The sequence below is a fragment of the Pseudorca crassidens genome, chromosome 1 (genome assembly GCF_039906515.1).
Source record: "Pseudorca crassidens isolate mPseCra1 chromosome 1, mPseCra1.hap1, whole genome shotgun sequence".
NCBI lineage: Eukaryota > Metazoa > Chordata > Mammalia > Artiodactyla > Delphinidae > Pseudorca > Pseudorca crassidens.
The window spans coordinates 144,535,696-144,555,308 of NC_090296.1; the positions used below are offsets into that span (position 1 = coordinate 144,535,696).

At 35.7% G+C, this 19,613-nt stretch overlaps 1 protein-coding gene across 7 annotated transcripts in view; it reads left to right on the plus strand.

Moving 5' to 3' along the window:
• Positions 1-19,613, plus strand: part of FANCI (FA complementation group I) — a 76,800-nt gene that overhangs the window by 22,113 nt on the left and 35,074 nt on the right. For 6 of the 7 annotated variants that reach the window (XM_067696471.1, XM_067696493.1, XM_067696509.1 and 3 more), the window contains 10 exons: positions 19-60; positions 389-512; positions 948-1,033; positions 2,619-2,745; positions 6,717-6,809; positions 7,455-7,591; positions 9,644-9,824; positions 11,239-11,326; positions 18,942-19,072; positions 19,532-19,602. In XM_067696471.1, coding sequence (XP_067552572.1) covers positions 19-60; positions 389-512; positions 948-1,033; positions 2,619-2,745; positions 6,717-6,809; positions 7,455-7,591; positions 9,644-9,824; positions 11,239-11,326; positions 18,942-19,072; positions 19,532-19,602 — 1,080 coding nt within the window. The remainder of the gene's footprint in view (positions 1-18; positions 61-388; positions 513-947; positions 1,034-2,618; positions 2,746-6,716; positions 6,810-7,454; positions 7,592-9,643; positions 9,825-11,238; positions 11,327-18,941; positions 19,073-19,531; positions 19,603-19,613) is intronic. The other variant, XM_067696503.1, reaches the window with a different exon arrangement.

Below are 19,613 nucleotides of genomic sequence, written 5' to 3' on the forward strand. Positions count from 1 at the left end.
GTCAATTTCTTTAATCAGATGGGATCATCAATATGTAATCCAACTCACCTCCATGTTCAAGTAAGCATCATCATTCCCTTTTCTTTTTATATCCTGCTATGAGAACTTAGCTACTAGAAACTGAAATGTAGCAAGGTCAAATACCACTGTTCCCTAAATAAGAGTATCGGTACCTCTGTTTTCTGTTACAGAATTTACCCCCACTCTTTTTTGCTTTGATTTCTTATTTAAAGTATAACTTTATGATTTTTTTTCCAAGATAACTTTGCTTAGGTAAGGTTATTGGTCCCCTTTAAGGTTCTGCATTAGAGAAAAATCAAAAGAGGTAGTTATAGTATTCTAATATCTCCCAAATTAGGCTCTGATCTTTAGACTCTTTGATCCACAGGGATGTCCCTCTGACTGCAGAAGAGGTGGAAATTGTGGTGGAAAAAGTGTTGACGATGTTCTCCAAATTGAATCTTCAAGAAATACCACCCTTGGTCTATCAGCTTCTGGTTCTCTCCTCAAAGGTATAAATGAAAAATTTGCTTTTTTTTTAACTCTGGTGAAATGCCCAGTGAGTACCATTCAGCTTATTCATACTCTTGTTTTATATACTAGGGCATAGATGCTTTTATTTCATGTATGATGATTTGATCTAGTAAAAAGGTCATGGCCCTCAACCAAAGTAAACATACATTATCTCTTGTAGTACCACATTTTGTGTGTGTGTGGTAGTAAAACGGATAAAGATTTCAGAAAGGGTGGACTATAGGCCCCTTAAAATCTGATATTAAGATGTATTTCAAACTCAATTTCAACATGAAAGTGTTCTATAAATTCTTAGTGTGACTCTAGGTTATAATTTATTTAAATTCATACTTGAAAATCCTTCAAGCTGAAAAGAACTTTAAGTTCAACTTGCCCTTTATGGAGAGACCTTACTTATTTTGTATTTTTTTCAGGGAAGCCGGAAGAAGGTTTTGGAAGGAATCATAGCTTTCTTCAACAAGCTAGATACGCAGCACAGTGAGGAACAGAGTGGTGATGAGTGAGTATCACAGTATAGAAATAAAATCATTTTTCCAAATTCATCTTATTGTTATCTAACTGTTCAGTCCATACCTTCACTTCAGCACAGAATTTCCCTAGTCCCCTTAGCTGCTCAGTAATAAAATTAAAAGAATAATGCAGTCTCTTCAACTCTTTCATTTTAATCTTTCCAGGAAAACAGCAATAATTATTCTGTAAATTGCAAGCTTAAAAGCTATTTAAGTGTTTACTTTGTGCCAGAAACTATTTGGCCCTAGGACTACAGTGATGAACCAGTCAGACAAGGTTCCTGCTCTCATGGAGATATTTCAACGAGAAGAGAAAAGAAAATAAATAACAAAAATATTAGAGTGAAAAGTGTTATGCGTATATTTCAAATGGATGATGTGATAGTGACAGTATAGCTACTTTAGGTTGAGTGGTCAGGGAAAACTTCTCTGAGAAGGTGTTATTTTAACTGAAGCCTAAATGGTAAGAGCCACAATATATAGATCAGGAAAAAGCACATTCTCAGTTGGTGGAACAGTTAGTGCAAAGGCAGGACACAGCATGATGTGACTGAAAAAGAGGATTTTTTTTTGAAACAAATACTTAACAGAGTGCTTGCTCTGTGCCAAGTGCTGTTCTAAGCACTTTAAACCTTACAGCAACTCTCTTTTGCCTCTGTTTTATGCATATAGAAACCAAGGCACAGAGAAATTAAGGAATTTCCAAGGGTTATGTAGCCATAAATTGGTGGACCTGGGATTTGAATTCAAGCAGTTTGGCTGCAGAGTTCGTGCTTTTAATCCTGTTTCAGCCTACTGCTTCTAATCTGGAATAACTTTCAGTTATTTGGCTTGAGCAATTGATTAGAAGGTGGTCTTGTATACTGAGTTAGGAAAGACTGACAAAAAGCAAGTTTAGGGGGAAATAAGCTCAGTTTTGACCATGTAAGTTTGAGATGTATATTAGTATCCCATATGGAGGTGTTGAGCAGGCAGTCTGGGGTTTTAGAGGTCAGGACAGGAAATACAGATTGGAAAGGACTAAAGCCTTCAGACTGGATAGGGTCACCTAGGGAAATCGTGAAGAGAAGAGAAAGAAACCCAAGATTGAGCTCAGAGGCATTCACCATTTAAAGGGAGGATGAGCCAGCACAAATAATTAAGAGGCCAGTGACAATGCCCCAGAAGCTAAGAGAAGAAAGTGTTTCAAGAAAGAAGGGGTCAACTGTGTCAAATCTGCTGAGGCTTTAATTAAGATGAAATTTGGTTATTGGTTTTGACAGTGTACAGGTCATTTGATTATTCTTGCAAGGGCTACAAATAGCATTGGAAAGGGAGGTTAGGGAGGGGACAGAAGCCTAATTGAATTGAATTGAACTGGGAAGAGGTAAAGAAGTGGAAATAATGACTGTAGACAGTTCTTTCAAGAAGTTTTGTAAAAAAGGAGCAGAGAATGAGACAGTAGATTTTGTACTTTGTGCCTGCCTCCAGTGATCATATTAGTTCAGCTTGAGTTTTTCTGTTTGTTCATATGAGCATATGCACTGTTGTCTCTTTCCCAAACTATAGCTCATACCGTTCTGTTGAATCTTTTAGGCTGTTGGATTTTGTTACTGTACCATCAGGTGAACTTCGTCACGTGGAAGGCACCATTATTCTACACATTGTGTTTGCCATCAAGTTGGACTGTGAACTAGGCAGAGAACTACTGAAACTCCTAAAGGTAGCCCCACACTCTTAAGGAGATCCAGGATCTCTTTATGAAACAGGGATTTTTGAACTCAAGCCTCTTTTATGCTGGTTAATGACAGGAAACAAATACATAAAAATATTGTAGAACTACCCTGGGTCTAGAGGATCTCTTTTTTTTTACTTTGAAAGTGGAAGATATATGATATCACTACATTCTTAAGCAAGTTCTGTTTTAAAACCATACCTTAAGTGTTTTAGTGTTTAAAAAGAAAAAAAAAGGTGAAGACTGTTCAGCAGGAAACTCAAAATTTAACCTTAACTCCATTATTCTATGAGCTTCAGTCTTGACCTCTGTTTCCGTATTTGTGAATTGGGGAAATTGCCTATTTCTAGTAATATATTGTGAGGTTTTGTGAAGCTAAGTCATTCATCATTAAATATTTGTGAAGTAGTAAGATAAAAATTAGAAATGTTTTGAACTCTTTTTAAGTATTTTGCTACATTTACCTTATCTCATTTTCTCACAAGTATAGATTTTTTTCTGAACCATTTAAAAGAAGAAATCGTGACCCTTCGATGCCTGAATACTTCCACAGATGTCTCCTAAGAATAAGGATTAATACCTTTTCATTGAGTTTTTTGAAGCATCCAGCCCAGTTTTCTTGTGTCTCTCATTGTCAGATTTGTCTTTTTCCTCATGATTAGATTCAAGTTAAACATTTTTGGCAAGAATATGTCATAAGTGATGTTGTATACTTTCTCTTGTTGGGGTCAGCAAACTTTCTCTAAAGGGACAGACACTAACTATTTTAGGCTTTGCAGGTGATACGGTCTCTGTCAGTGCTACTCAGCCCTACTGTTGTAGCAAGAAGGCAGCCAGAAACAACACATAAATGAATGACTGTGGCTGTGTGCCAATGAAACTACATGGGCACTGCAATTTGAATTTTATTTAATTTTCGTGTGTCACAGAATATTATTCTTCCTTTGATTTTTTTTTTCCCCTCAACAATTAAAAAAGTGAAAATCAGTCTTAGCTCATGGGCTGTACAAGATTAGGTGATGGGCTAGATTTGTCCCAGAGGCTGTAGTTTGCCAACCACTATTCTATTGCATTATGTCAGAAGCCTCATAGTATCAGGCAGTCTTAGCCAAATCATTTGATCAAGACAATGACCATCAGGTTTCTTCATTTGCAAAGGTATATGTTTCCCTTTGTAATTAGAAAGTAATCCATGGGATCATAATTCGAGGCATGCGAAAATTCTTTTCCTCAGCAACCTTTCACACAGTGGATTTTGTTTTCCCGTCTACTGATGATTCTTGGCCTAAATCACTAATTATACTCGGAGTTGCAAAATAGTAGAATTAAGATTAGAAAATTTTAATTCTGTCATTCCTTCTACATTATTAGCTGGTTTTCTTCTGTGAAAAGAGCCACCCCCCATTTTTTTGGATATTGTTATGCAGCCAATGAACCTTTTAAAATTCAATCTGCTCGTATGCAGTACCCAAAGTGACCCATATTTGGCTAATTGGATCCTTGAAGTAGGCTTATGTGTCCTTCTAACATGGCCCCATTAGTCTTTGAGCACTTCTGTGGCATAAGCTATCCAAGACACACTTGTACTTTCCTTACCCGATCCTGATTTCTCTAAGGAGCCTTGGGTCCCTTTTGTAGGAAAGGATATTTAAAGACCATGATGTGGGAACTAGCCTTTGAAGCTCCTTTGTCTTCTCTGTATCTGTTCACTCTTCTTTTTATTTAGGTTTACAGTAACTATATTATTGATCTTTTCAAAGAACCAGCTTTATCGACTGTTTTATATTTGTTTGTTGGTTTTCTGTTTTATTCATCTTTGATTTTATATTTATTCCTTTTTTTCTTTTTTTTAATTGATTAATTTATTTGTTTTTATATTTGGCTGTGTTGGGTCTTCATTGCTGTGCACAGGCTTTCTCTAGTCAGCAAGCCAGGGCTACTCTTCATAGCAGTGCATGGGCTTCCCATTGTTGTGGCTTCTCTTGCTGCGGAGCACAGGCTCTAGGCGTGCGAGCTTCAGTATTTGTGGCACACAGACTCAGTAGTTGTGATGCACGGGCTTAGTTGCTCTGCAGCATGTGGAATCTTCCTGGGCCAGGGATCAAACCCGTGTCCCCTGCATTGGCAGGAGGATTGTTAACCACTGCTCCACCAGGGAAGCTGTATTCCTTTTTTTCTTTTGTTTCTTGTCATTTCTTTCAGGGCTCAAAGATCTATTTTTTAAGCTTTATTGAGGTGCAATTTACATAACATAAAATACACCCATTTGGGGCTTCCCTGGTGGCACAGTGGTTAAGAATCTGCCTGCCAATGCAAGGGACATGGGTTCAAGCCCTGGCCCAGGAAGATCCCACATGCCGTGGAGCAACTAAGCCCGTGCGCCACAACTACTGAGCCTGAGCTGTAGAGCCCACAAGCCACAACTGCTGAGCCCACGTGCCACAACTACTGAAGCCTGTGCGCTTAGAGCCTGTGCTGCACAACAAGAGAAGCCAGGACGATGAGAAGCCCACGCACTGCAACAAAGAGTAGCCCCCACTCACTGCAACTAGAGAAAGCCCACGCACAGCAACGAAGACCCAACACAGCCAAAAAAAAAAGAAAAAAAAATACACCCATTTTAAGTGTGTAATTCATTGATTTTTCATAAGTTTACCTAATTGTGCAACCATCATCATAATTCAGTTTTAGAACATTTTCATCACCTTGTAAGATCCTTCATGCCTGTTTCTATAGATTTACCTTTCCTGATTTCATATAAATAGAATCATACAATATGTAATCTTCTGTGTTTGGCTTCTTTCATTTAGCATAATTTTCGAGGTTTATCCATGTTGTAGCACTTACAAGTATTTCATTCCTTTTTATTGTTAAATAGTATTCCGTTGTATAGACATATCCATTGTTTAGCTGTTCACCAGTTGATGGACATTTGAGTTTTTACTTTTTGGCTATTATGAATAATGCTGTTGTGAACATTCACATGCATGTCTTTGTGTGGACATATGTTTTCATTTCTCTTGGGTAGATACCTACAAGTGGAATTTCTGGGTTATGTAATACATTTATGTGTGTGTCTCTCTCTCCCTCTCTCTCTCCCTCTCTCTCTCTCTCTCTCTCTCTCTCTCTCTCTATATATATATATATATATATATATATATATATATAATTTTTTTCTTGGCCATGCCGTGTGGCATGTGGGATCATAGTTCCCTGACCAGGGATCGAACCTGCGCCCCCTGCAGTGGAAGCACGGAGTCTTAATCACTGGACCACTGGGGAAGTCCCATATGTTTATAATTTAAAGAAACTACCAAATTGTACTCCAGAGTGGCTACATCATTTTACATATCCGTCAGCACTGTATGAGGGCTCCTGTTTATCCACATCCTGGCCAACATTTGTTACTGTCTTTTTTTTTTTAATATACCTATTCTAATAGCTGTGAAACAGTATCTCATAGAGGTTTTACTTTGCAGTTCCTTAGTGACTGATGATAACCAAACATCTTTTCATGTGCTTATTTAGTTGTTCTGATATCTTTGATGAAATGTCTATTCAGATCTTTTGCCCATTTTTTGATTGTGACTTAAAGAGTTTTAAGAATGCTTTGTATATCATAGGTACAAGTCCTTTATCATGTATGTAATTAGCAAATATTTTTTTCAGTCTCTGGCTTGTTTCATTTTCTTAATGGTGTCTTTTGAAGCACAAAAGTTTTGATTTTTAATGAGATCCAATTTATCAGTTTTTTCTTATATAAATTATGTTTTTGTTATTGTATCTAAGAAATCTTTAATCCAAAGTCTTGAAGATTTCCTACTGTGTTTCCTTTTAAAAGTTTTATAGTTTTAGCTCTTATATTTAGGTTTCTGATCCATCTAAGGACTTGTTTTTAAGTAGGATATATTATTCTTTTCAGATGTAAGTTATGACTCCTTTTTGATTTATTGTTCTAGGCAGGACAGCAAGGAGATTTCAGTAGTAATATATGTCCTTTCAGCATTGCCCTCTTCCTCTCTGTAACAAGAATACAAAGATTTGAGGAACAGGTATTTATGAATGACTTTTTGGTTCCTTCTGTAGTTGATAAAGTGTACAATAGTCTGTTTTTTTTAAATTATCTTTTCCTAAACAATTCCACTCCCACCCTGCCAGCAGCATATTCCCCTATAAGAATGTAGGCCCACACTGTTCTCTCTGGGCTGCTTGAAGACTTCTTCAGATACTTGGTTTATACCTCCACTTCCTATTGTGTGGTAAGCCAGGTGGCGAGATGGGAATAAGAGTGGAAACATCACACAGTCCAAGTAGCAAGAATGGGAAGTTTAGCTGGGTATTCATTGCAATTGTATTATGTTGTAGCTTTCTAAGAAACTGTCCCTGATCAACTTGAAATTAATGAGAATCTGTTATTTGAAAGAATGAAAATATAAAATCCTTTACCCTTTTTTCTCATATGTGTTTCTCTGGTTGTGGGTAATATTGATTTTTAGCCCTTTTTCTCTCAAGGAAGACCTGTCTTCAGCTCTTAAGTTCCCACTGAAAGTCATAATTTTTGTATCATACTCATCAGTGAAACAGTTGTCATAGGGATATGAGTGTATGGCAGCAAGTAGGAACAGTTACAGGGTTAAGGTTCTATAGTATGGGCTATCATTTTTTGCTTCATTTTCCTATTTCTTTCATTATATTAGGTATTTGACCTTTTAAAGTCTTTGGTTATAAAAAGCTTTAAGGATCTTCAGCTTCTCCAAGGCTCAAAATTTCTTCAGGATCTAGTTCCTCATAGATGTTGTGTTTCAACCATGATCTTGGAAGTGGTAAAGAATAGGTAAGTTCATGAACCATAAGGTTCATAGGGTATTTAGTGTTAAGATCAGAAGATCCTTGAATCCCAAGGGCTGAGTTCTTGGCCACCTTGATAGCAAGGATACAAAACTGAAGTAGGTACCTTTGCTCCTTTCATGCTATTTCCTTTAATGCTATTACTACTCTACTGGCCTGAGTCTTCATTGGCTTTTTAGGTGAGTAGAAAACTGAGTTTTATTTACTTTAACTGTTGGGAGTTTGGGACTGATGGATGGAATTGAATTAGCAGTTTTAGACAATTAAATTATTAGCAGTTTTAGGCAAATCCATTTTAAATCAAATTGAAAAAACTGGTAACCATCCTGGTTGTTACTTTCATGTTTAATGTTGTATTTCAGAATATATGTTAGCTGTTATAACGGTCTTTACTGTGTCATGCTTTGTCTGTGGTTTGTCTCCATGGTTTGCTATATTTAGCTCTATTGGCATACTTTGTGTTTACCTGCAGATACTTAGAGGTGCAGAACATTAATGTACTAGGAAAAAAAATCACCTATGAACCAATAAAACTTCCAGGTTATACTTACCTCCCCTGTTTACCAATCATGTATGAGCTCTTTCATGTTACAGATAAACATTTTGTAGCAGACCGACTACAACTGTCTCCTCCCTCCAAGATGGTAACTTTAGCCCACAGCAAACATTTCTCCACTTCATTCTTGTTGAGATTATTAACAGACTATACTTATTTAGACTTCATAATTTTACTGGTTTCTTTGTTTACATCTTATCTTTTGAACCTCATACTTTTCACTTGGAGATATGCCATAAGTATATATTTTTTGCAGTAATCCTTTCGGATATGGTTTGTGGATAGTAAACTTTTCATATCTGAAAATGTCTTTGTTTTGCTCTTCCACTTGAACAGAAATAGTTGGACGAGGTTTAAAATTCTGAGTTTATAATCAGTTTCACGTTGTCTTTTTGCATCTAGAATTGCTGATGAAAAGTCTGATGGTTATCTGATTCTTGTATTATTTTAGATAATCTGTTATTTTTCTTCATGGGAACTTTTAAGACTTTATTTTTATCCTTTATCTTCTGAAATTTAACACAATTTGTGTTTATGTAGGTTCCTTTTTAATTCATTTCTGTTTGGTAATTGGTGTGCCCTCTCACTGTAAGGAGTCATGTCTTTCCTAAACTCTGTAATGATTTTCTTCTATTTTCTTTGAGTACTGTCTCCCCTTTTTCTCTCTTATTAACTGTTGGAATTTCTTGATCTGTGTGCTGTATCTCTTAATTTTTCTTTCACGTTTTTCATATTTTTGTCTTTTTGTGTCAAGTTCAACAAAAATTCCTTAGCTCGCTCTTCTCAATAATTATTTCTTCAGCTCTGCCCATTTTATTCTTAGGTCCATTTATTGAGTTTTTCACTCTATCCGTCATGTTTTTTATTTCCAAAATTTCTAATTGGTTCTATTTTCATAACAGTTCATTTTTTGTTTCATGCTATAATACTCTTTCTTATTTCTCTGAGGATATTCATTAGACTTTTAAAATCTTCTCTTTGTTCCATTAACCTTTTCCCTTAGCGATTAGTTGTCTTCATTGAGTTTGGTGCTTCTCTTTCGTGGTGATATTGTTTTCTTGTATTCGGTGGTTATTGCTTATCTCCTTATTATCGTTTTTGATATTCCCCATTAGTTTGTCTGAGAGTGCTGTATCTTTTAACACATTCTGCCTCTGTGACTTGAGGATAGTGGTAGGGTGTACCAAGGGCTAATCTTCTAGGTGTGGCATTGCCCTAATCCTCCAGCATGTTGTCATCCTCTCAGAGTGCTGCTCTGCTTCATATGTTTTTTAATGTTCTGTAGTTTTTGGATTTTCTTGGTGTTCTGTCGGTAGAGATTGCTTGCCTACCATTCCCATTACTGTTCATTAAGAAATTCAGAATTTATGTGGAGTGTTGGTTATCCAGGTCAAGTTTGGGAAATACGTAACACGGCAGAGAATATAGAGGTAAGGTATTTTACTAAGTTTTTCTTCTTAACTAAACTTTGTTTTCTTGCAGTGTTCACAGTTGGGATCATGTTACTCAGGGCCTGGTAGAACTTGGCTTCATTTTAATGGATTCCTATGGGCCAAAGAAGATTCTTGATGGAAAAACTATTGAAGCCAGCTCAGGTCTTTCTAGAATGCCAAACCAGCATGCATGTAAGCTGGGAGCTAATATCCTGTTGGAAACTTTCAAGGTGAGACTCTAGTTTAGCAACCATTCCCTAATAAATAGGGCATTAACTTGGGAGTCTGGGGGACAGGGCAATTTGAGTATGTAGCAGTTTCCCAGAACAGAGATTGGGATAGTAATTGAAACATTATAGACCCAGTTTGATGGAATACTTACTTTCTCACTCTTTATTTATATGAGATTTTCATTTATTCTAATTTCTGTTCTTCCTGACCATGTTTTAGAAGTTTGAATATAAGTTAACTTCCTCATGATTTCCTCTTCTTCCTCTAGCAGTAAATCATTTCTGGGTTTTTAAAATTCCCTTATACAAAAAATAATCTTTTAGGTTGCTGTAGAACATCAAGCTTGAAGAATCATTCTTAATGGTTCATTGTTTTTGAAGAACCAAATTGGGGAATTTACAATCTTTTAATTCATTACCATATTATGGCTATCATCTCAATCTTAATTTCTGAAATAGCTTTCAAAAATTCATTTCAAGTTCAAAAAAGATCATATCTGAGACTAAACAAATTTGCTTTGCCAGTGATTTCTCTAAGACATCTTCTTTACATTCAGTTGTTCACTGTATCTACACAACAAACGTATCTGCTGAAAATGTTATTTGGAGGCCAATTTAAATGTAAATCTGATGTTCCATGAAGTGAATGTCATATAATAGTCCTTGAGAGTTGTGTATTAGATACATATGACTCTCCTTAACCATAATCTGATTAAAAACATTCTTAGAATAAGAAAATGGTTTTTGTTTTTAAATTAATCTTTTTTAAAACTAAGAAGGTTCCACTTGATTTCACACAGATGTTGGCTTTGCCAAGGTATCTATAGAATATAGAATTTACTAATAATCAAATTATTAGTCCAGGGTCTGAAAGTAATTAGTCTGTATCCCAAAGTTATCAAGTTCAGGTATGAAATTTAACTAAAATTCAAGTAAAAATTCAAAACAGGTTGTTTTTTAGGCAGTTGCTCTGCTTGTAGAAACTGAGGAAGGGCTTGGTGAAGATTTTCTAGGTTTTCAGAAATTTTCATGGGCTTTTAAATTTTAAAATAAAAGTTGTGCATACTGTCAGGAATATGGACGTTGGCATGTAATAGATACCTAGGTAGAATTATTCCTGTTTGATGCTGGACCTTATATGTAGCAGTACTTTCATATGATTTCTCTTTTAGGCTAATAAAAGTTTGCCCTGCTAGTGAATTGTCTGAGCACAGAATGAGGGTAGAATTGAGTGATTCTTTCCCGATGATTCACATTATATTTGTCTTTGAAATAAACAGTCCAGTTTTGCCCATATTCAAACTATTCTTTTTTTTTTTTTCAAACTATTCTTTAATCTGCCTAACATGCATTGATATAATTGTAAGCTGAAGGTCACCAAGGAATATTTTATTGGTTCTTCTGTTCTTTTTAGATCCATGAGATGATCAGACAAGAAATTCTGGAGCAGGTCCTCAACAGGGTTGTTACCAGAGGATCCTCCCCCATCACTCATTTCATAGGTATTGAACTTTGGAAGGGTGGATAAAGTTGTCAGGAACATTTTTATTTAAATGTCATAACGCTTTTGGTTCTGGAAAAAAATGTAATGATACAGTAGATTGACATCTTTAATGACATCTTTGATTATGATGCCAGTAAAACATAAATGCATTTATATTGTCTATGGTTGTCAAGAAGGAAAAGAGCATATAACTAATGAGTGAACTTCTGTCTTGCATCAACTTTCTCTCTTTTTTGTTTGAATACTTCTCAGGTGAGTGCTGTCCTTCTGCTGTCACTCAATGACTTCCCGTTCTCTTAACCCTTGACATTCATTTTTTGTTTTTTTGTGTTTTTTTTTGGCGGTACGCGGGCCTCTCACTGCTGTGGTCTCTCCCGTTGCGGAGCACAGGCTCCGGATGCGCAAGCTCAGCGGCCATGGCTCATTGGCCCAGCCGCTCCACGGCATGTGGGATCTTCCTGGACTGGGGCACGAACCCGTGTCCCCTGCATCGGCAGGTGGACTCTCAACCACTGCGCCACCAGGGAAGCCCTAACCCTTGACATTCTGACTTCAGTACTGGTCTCTTTGGTGACCTCTGAATGTTTTGCTCTTTTAATACATATATCCTAATGTCTAAATCCACTGGTCTTTTCTTAATCACCAACTTTCTTAATTTCTCTATCATTCTACACTGTTTACAACTCCCCTGAAGTTGATAACTGTAATAATTTGCATCTTATCCTGCCTATGATCAGTTTTTTTTTCTTCTTTAGTGATTCCTTTTCTTTCTTCTATCCTTAAATGTCAGGGTTCTCCAAAGCTCTGTACTTGACACTTCATTCTACTTTTTTTCTTTCTTTACAGCTTTATTGAAGTATAATTGAGGTACAACAATGTCCACATATTTAAAGTATAACAGTTTGATAACTTTTGACATACATATACACCAGCGAAACAGAAAGTATCACCACAGTCAAAATGAACATATCTATCACCCACAAATGTTTCCTGGTGCCTCTTTGTAATTTGTTCCTGCATCCCTCTCTTCCTTCCCATCTCTCATCTCTAGTCTGGTCTGCTTTCTGTCACTATAAATTTAAAAAATTTTATGTAAATGGAATCCTACAGTGTGTACTCCTTTTTTTTTTCCTTTCTTTTTGGTCTGACTTCTTTCACTCAGCATAATTCTTTTGAGATTTTTCTGTAGTTGTCACACGTATCAATAATTGATTTCCTTTTTATTGTTAGTATTCCCTAATACGGATATAACCACAATTTATTTATCCATTCACCTGTGTGCAGGTTTTTAGGTTGTTTCTAGTTTGGGGCTATCACGAATAAAGCTGCTATGAACATTAATGTGTAAGTCTTTCTGAGGATGTATGCTTTCATTTCTGTATGGAAACATGTTATAGTGGAATGGGTACACCATATGGTAGGTGTAGGCTTTATAGTTTAAGAAACTGCCAGACTATTTTCCACAGTCGTCGTACCATTTTACATTCCTATAAGCAGTGTTTCTAGTTGCTCCACATTGTGACCAACTCTTGGTATGATCAGTCTTTTTAATTTTACTCATTCTAATTGTGTTTTTGTTTGCATTTCCTCAATGCCTAATGATATATTGAACATTTGCCATGCTTATTTGTCATTTCTATATTTTCTTTGGTTAAATGTCTGTTCAGGTCTTTTGTCCATTTAAAAAAATTGAGTTGTTTCCCTTTTTATTACTGAGTTGTAAGAGTTATTTATATATTCTAAATACAAGTCCTTTGTCAGATATATGTTTTGCAGATATTTTCTCCTGGTCTGTGGTTTGACTTTTAATATTTGTAACAGTGTCATTTGAAGAACCAACATTTTTAATTTATCAGTTACCAGTTCATCAGTTTTGTATAGTTCCTGCTTTTTATGTCATGTATTAAAAAAATCTTTGCCAAACCCAAGGTCACTAAGATTTTCTCCTATATTTTCTACTAGAAGCCTTATAGTTTCAGCTCTTATACTTAGATCTGTGATCCATTTTTGTTAAATTTTGTATAGGATGTGACATAACAAGGTTCATCTTTTTGCTTAAGGCTATCCAGTTGTTCCAACACAATTTTTTGAAAAGATTATCTTTTCTTCATTGAGGTACCATGACATCTTTATTGAAATCAACTAACCATACATGTGTGGGTCTATTTTAGGAATCTGTTCTATTCCAGTGAGCTATGTGTGTGTTATGTCTTGATTGCTATAGCGTCATAATGTGTCTTAAAAGCAATAGTGTAAGTCTTTTAACTTTTGACTATTCTAGGTCCTTTGCATTTCCAAATAAATATTCTAATCAGTTTGTCAGTTTTTATAAAAGGTCTCAAGTTTTGATGGAGATTGCCTCAAATGTATGGATTAATTGGGGAGAGAATTGGCATCTTAGCAATATTGAGTCTTCTAACCCACGAACACAATGTATCTCTCCATTTATTTTACTTCTTCAATTTCTTTCAGCAGTGTTTTGTAGTTTTCAGTGCGTGGATCTTGCATATCTTTTGTCGATCCCTATTTCATTTTTTTGACACTGTTGTAAATAGTATTTTTAAAATTTTCAATTTCTGATTGTTGATTGCTGTTGTGTAGAAATAGTTGCTTTTTTAATATTGACCTTATATCCTGCAACCATGCTAAACCCACTTATTAGTTCTAGTCGCTTTTTGGCAATTCCTTAGGATTTTCTACATAGAAATCACGTCATCTCCAAATCTAGACGTTCTTGATATCAGTGATATGTCTTTTTTCTTTTTTTCTTTACCAGTCTGGCTTAGAAGCTTGCCAGTTTTACTGATCTTTGAAAGAATGAGATTTTAGTTTGAATTTTCTCTTTTTTTTTTCTTTTTTCTATTTCACCAAATTCCGCTTTTCATTATTTCCTTCCTTTTGCTTGCTTTGGGTTCATTTTGCTCTTTTAAGTGATTGAAAAACATCAAAAGAAGAATATATCATGATACATGAAAATTTTAGACTTTAGAGTTCATAAAATATAGTATTATTGGAATACAGACATGCTCAATCATTTATGTGTTGTCTATCTTGCTTTTATACTTTACCAGCAGAGTTGAGTTGATGTGTGTATATATATATATATATATATATATATACACACACACACACACACACATACATACATATACCAACTCGTGATATATATATCTATCTCACATGACCCATTAAGCCTAAAATAGTTATTGTCTGGCCCTTTACAGAAAAAGTGTGCCAACTTCTGGTCTGTTATATTTACCTAGATATTGATACTGCTAATTTTTCCTTCCTGATGATTGAAGTTTCCTTTTGTTTGTGTGAAGGGTTTTAACTACAAAATCCATTCTTTTAATAGAAGTAGGGCTAGTCAGGTTATCTGAATCTTCTGGGTGAACTTTGGTAGTTTGTGTCTTTCAAGGAATTTGACCATTTCATCTTAAGTTATCAAATTTATTGTCATGAAGTTGTTCCGAGTATTCCATTTAATGTCTGTAGGATCTATATTGATTTGCCCTTTCTGACTCCTAAAAGCCATAATTTGCATCTTTTCTCTTTTTCCTGATTAGTCTAGCAAGAGGTTTATCAATTTTATTGATTTTTCTCCAAGAACCAGCTTTTGGTTTCATTGAGTTTCTCTGTTGTTTTTCTGTTTTCAGTTTTATTGATATGTGCTCTTTTTTGTTTTGTTTCTACTGCTACTTTGGGTCAGTCTGTGCTTCTTTTGATTAAAAGCATATGTCATTAATTTGAGACCTTTCTCTTTTTTTTCAATAAAGCATTAAACTATAAATTTCCTTCTAAACGTTGCTTTAGCTGCATCCCATAAATTTTGTTTTTTATTTTCATTGCGTTCCAAATACTTTTAATTTCTTTTGTGATTTGTTCTTTAACCAGTGGGTTATTTAGAAGTGTGTTGTTTAGTTTTCAAGTATTTGTAGATTTTCCAGGTTTTCTGTTATTGATTTCTAATTTGTGGTTATAAAACATACTTTGTATGATGCGAATTTTAAAAAATTTATTGAGACTTGTTTTATTCTCAGAATATGGTTCATTTTGATAAGTGTTCTCCATGCTATTGAAAATAATATGTATTCTATTATTAGGTAGTTTTCTATAAATCACTGAATTCAGATTATTCAAGTCTCCTGTGTCCTTACTGATTTTCTGTCTACTTATTCTGTTAACTATTAAGAGAGGGGCGTTGAAATCTCTGACTTTGTATTTATAGAAATGACTGTCTGTGCCTTTCAGTTCTATCAGTTTTTGCTTCAGGAATTTTAAAACTCTATTATAGGGCATAAACATTAAGGATTGTTATGTCCTCTTTGTTAATGGATCCATTAATTGTTATGAAATGACCTTTTTGTTCCTGGCAATATTATTTACTCTGAAGTCTACTTTGATATTAATATAATCTCTGCAGCTTTCTTTTTATCAGTGTTAACATGGTATATTTTTTCCATCTTTTTAGATTTAACTTATTTATGTCTTTATATAGTTAACTTGGTTTTATTATAGACAACATACAATTGTGTTTTACTTTTTTTTATCCAATTTGACAGTCTCTGACTTTTAATCAGGGCAGGCCATCTACATTTAATGTGATTAACATCCGGCTATTTGTTTTCTACTTTGTCTGTTTTTTGTTCCCTTTTTCCTCTTCTCCCTTCTCTTTTTTTTTCTTTTTTTTTTTTTTTTTTCCGGTACGCGGGCCTCTCATTGTATGGCCTCTCCCGTTGCAGAGCACAGGCTCTGGACGCGCAGGCTCAGCGGCCGTGGCTCACGGGCCCAGCTACTCCGCGGCATGTGGGATCTTCCTGGACGGGGGCACGAACCCGTGTCCCCTGCATCGTCAGGCGGACTCTCAACCGCTGCGCCACCAGGGAAGCCCTCTTTAGTCTTTTTTACTTTGTGTTTCATTTTAGATAGTTTTTATTGCTGTAAATTCAGATTCCCAAATCTTCTGCAGTGATCTTATCCATTAAAATTTTCATCTTTAGATGTTTGATTTATGTCTTCCGTATCTTCCCTGTCTTTTTTTTTTAAACATGCTTCCCTGACCTATTTTTTTTTTGCTGTGCCACATCTTCTTGCAGGATCTTAATTCCCCAACCAGGGATCAAACCTGGGCCCCTGGCAGTGAGAGCACCAAGTCCTAACCACTGGACCACCAGGGAATTCCCTTCCCTTACCTTCTTGAACATATATTTATTTTAGTTCTTTTAATGTCCTTGTCTACTAACTCTTATCGTTGTGTAATTTCTGATCTGTTTTTATTGATTTATTTCCTCGTCGTCATGAGTTGTGTTTTCCTGCTTCTTTGCCTGATGAATAATTTTGATTGGATGGCAGATACTGTGAACTTCACATTGTTAATTTGCTGGATTTTTTTTTCCTTCGAATATTATTGAGCTTTAAGTTTCTTGGAAAGCATTTAATCCTTTTTATGATTATTTTTATGTTGTGTTATATAAGACCAGACAGTCTTTAATCTAGGGCCAACTTGGTGCTACAATTAAAGCAATGCTCCTTGTATATTATGAGGTGTCTCCACTGTGGATGTTGTGAATATAAACTATTTCCTGTCCTTTATGACCTCTGAGAATGGATTTGCCTACTGCTTGCCTGTGATTTTTTCCCTGACTTAGATTGTTTTTTCATACAGATGCACTGACTAGCATGCAGCTAACATACAAGGGGAGCTACCTGCACATCTCCAGGGCCCTCTTTCCATGCAGCTCTTTCCTTTCTGGTACTCTGCCCTATGAATTCTAGCTGCCTTAGCTTTCCTGAATTGTCAACTCTGTCTCTGTAACTCAGGAAGACCGCTGGATTCTGAGTTTCCCCTCTCTGTGCTACTGCCTAGAAACCCTCCAGGCAGTAAGATGGGGCAATTATTATAAGCCTCTCCTCATTTATTTCCCTTCTCTCAGGGATCATTGTCTGTACTGCTTCTTGTCTGGTGTCTGAAAATTGTTGTTTCATGTAATTTGGCTTATTTTCTTGTAGATGTTTAAAGTGGGAAGATAAATCTGGTTACTCTTACTCCATCTTGGTGGGCAGTGTCTGTCCCTCTTTTTATATATTATCTTACTTGCAGATATCGTACCACTTCTCATGATTTCAGTTATTTTGGTGGGGTCTTTTGTGGGCATGGCTCCCAAATCTTTATGTCAAGACTCTCCTCTTTCCTTAGTTCACTGCTTCAATGACTTCATTCCTGCTGGATATTTCCATTTAGTATTTTTTTTCCTTTTATTTCAAATGCAATACTATTGCCTTCAAACAAATTCCCCTTTCCGTTGTCCCTGTTTCTGTTATCTGAAACACGGCTCTGAGTCTCAGAGGCTAGAATTCCTTTTAATCTTCTCAAATACACTTGGTACCTAAGTTCTTTCATTCTTTCCGTCATACTGTTACCTCTTTCTTCTTTTTTATACCCTCCCCCACACACATACACCCATTGCCTAATTCCCAGTCTTATAACCTTGCATTTAGACTACTACCACAGCTTCCTAACTGGTTTCCCTGCTTTCTTTTTTCTCTGCAGCGATTCTGCCTGCAAATTGCCGCCAGATCAGTATTCCTAAAATACCACTCTGTCATTCAAAACTCACTAATACCTCCTTTCATAAATTACCAGCTCTTTATCCTGGTATTTAAAGTCCTTGATGGAATTCCCTGGCAGTCCAGTGGTTAGCACTCAGTGCTTTCACTGCCATGGGCCTGGGTTTGATCCCTGGTCGCAGAACTAAGATCCCAGAAGCCACGTGCCACGGCCAAAAAAAGTCCTTGACAATTTGATCCAACCTACCTTTCCAGCATTAACTTCCATTATTTACTTTTCTGAATGCTTCACCCTGTCTCCACAGATTTCCCCACCATCCTCTGAATATGTCTTACACTTGCCTTTCCTGTACTTTTACTCGTACTTTTCCCTTTAAATATAATAGTTCTTTCCAGTTCTTTGTGCATCTAAATGTTACCCATCTTTTAGAATCCAGCTTAAATTCCTTCTTCTCTTTGCTCTCCTAAAGCACACCATCTCATAATGATCTCTTCCTTTGCGCTCCTGTTTAAACTCTCTCTTTACCATTTGCTAGACAATAAACAATGTTTGGAATAATTAGATTTTTGGTATCATTCTATTCTTTCATTCTTTTAAAATATTTTTTTCTTCACTTCCAGCTAAATTAACATTCTTGAAGGAAGAGAGACCAGGTTTTGTGCTTTTGAATATTCCTTATGGGACCATGTTATTATGCTTGCATATAATAGAAATTCATAAATATTTATTGATTTATTTCAGTTTGGAAATATGAAGACAATGTGTACTACTTATTCAGGCAGTATAATGGGTTTCTTCCTTTCTTTTAGACAGTTTAATTTTTGTAGTCTTACACTATCACCAGAAGAAATTTTACAAGTATCCTGGTTACATTGACCTTAAAGTCTTAATACATAGAATCAGTAGAAATCTATGTTGCAGTGTACTTGACTTATTTGAGAAAGAAACAAAAAACTTTTTACCATTTCTTTCTCCATTTTATGTTCCTTTTATTTGAAACGTTTTTAGTTATTTGAGGCAACTGATTATAGATTCTGTTTTTCAGACCTGCTTTCAGATATCATCATGTATTCACCCTTAGTTCTTCAAAGTTGTTCTTCTAAAGTCACAGAAACTTTTGACTATTTGTCCTTTCTGCCCCTTCAAACCGTACAAGGGCTGATGAAGGCAGTGCAGGTAAGTCTTGACTCCTAAAGAGCTCACCACAACTGAGGTTGAACTGCCGAGTGGAGGTCTGATGTATTTCTTACACATATACATGTAAGAAATACTGTTTTCCTTGATTCTAGAACATAAAACTTTCTATTAAAATAGAGTCTATTTTCCAAGTTCACCCCCTCTTCATAGTGCTATTCTCTCTCCTTTGATTCAGTTTCAAGTTAGTGAAGTAATTGAAAGGCTCTTAGGAAATTATTAATTGAGGACAGTAGGTTTAAAGGTATTCACAACTAGTTTCAATTTAGCATTTCAAAATATAAAATTGTCCTTATTACTAAGTGTAATAAACAATGCAACTTGTTTATAAAACAGAGCCAAACTTTCTTATAAAAGCCAAATGGTAACAGTATTGAGTAGAAATGTGCTAAGGCTAATAAACAAATTGCTGTTTTTACCTACTGATTCTTCCTCTTTCAGCCCCTTCTAAAAGTCAGCTTGTCAATAAGAGACTCCTTGATACTTGTCCTTCGGAAAGCTATGTTTGCCAGGTATGTAGCCT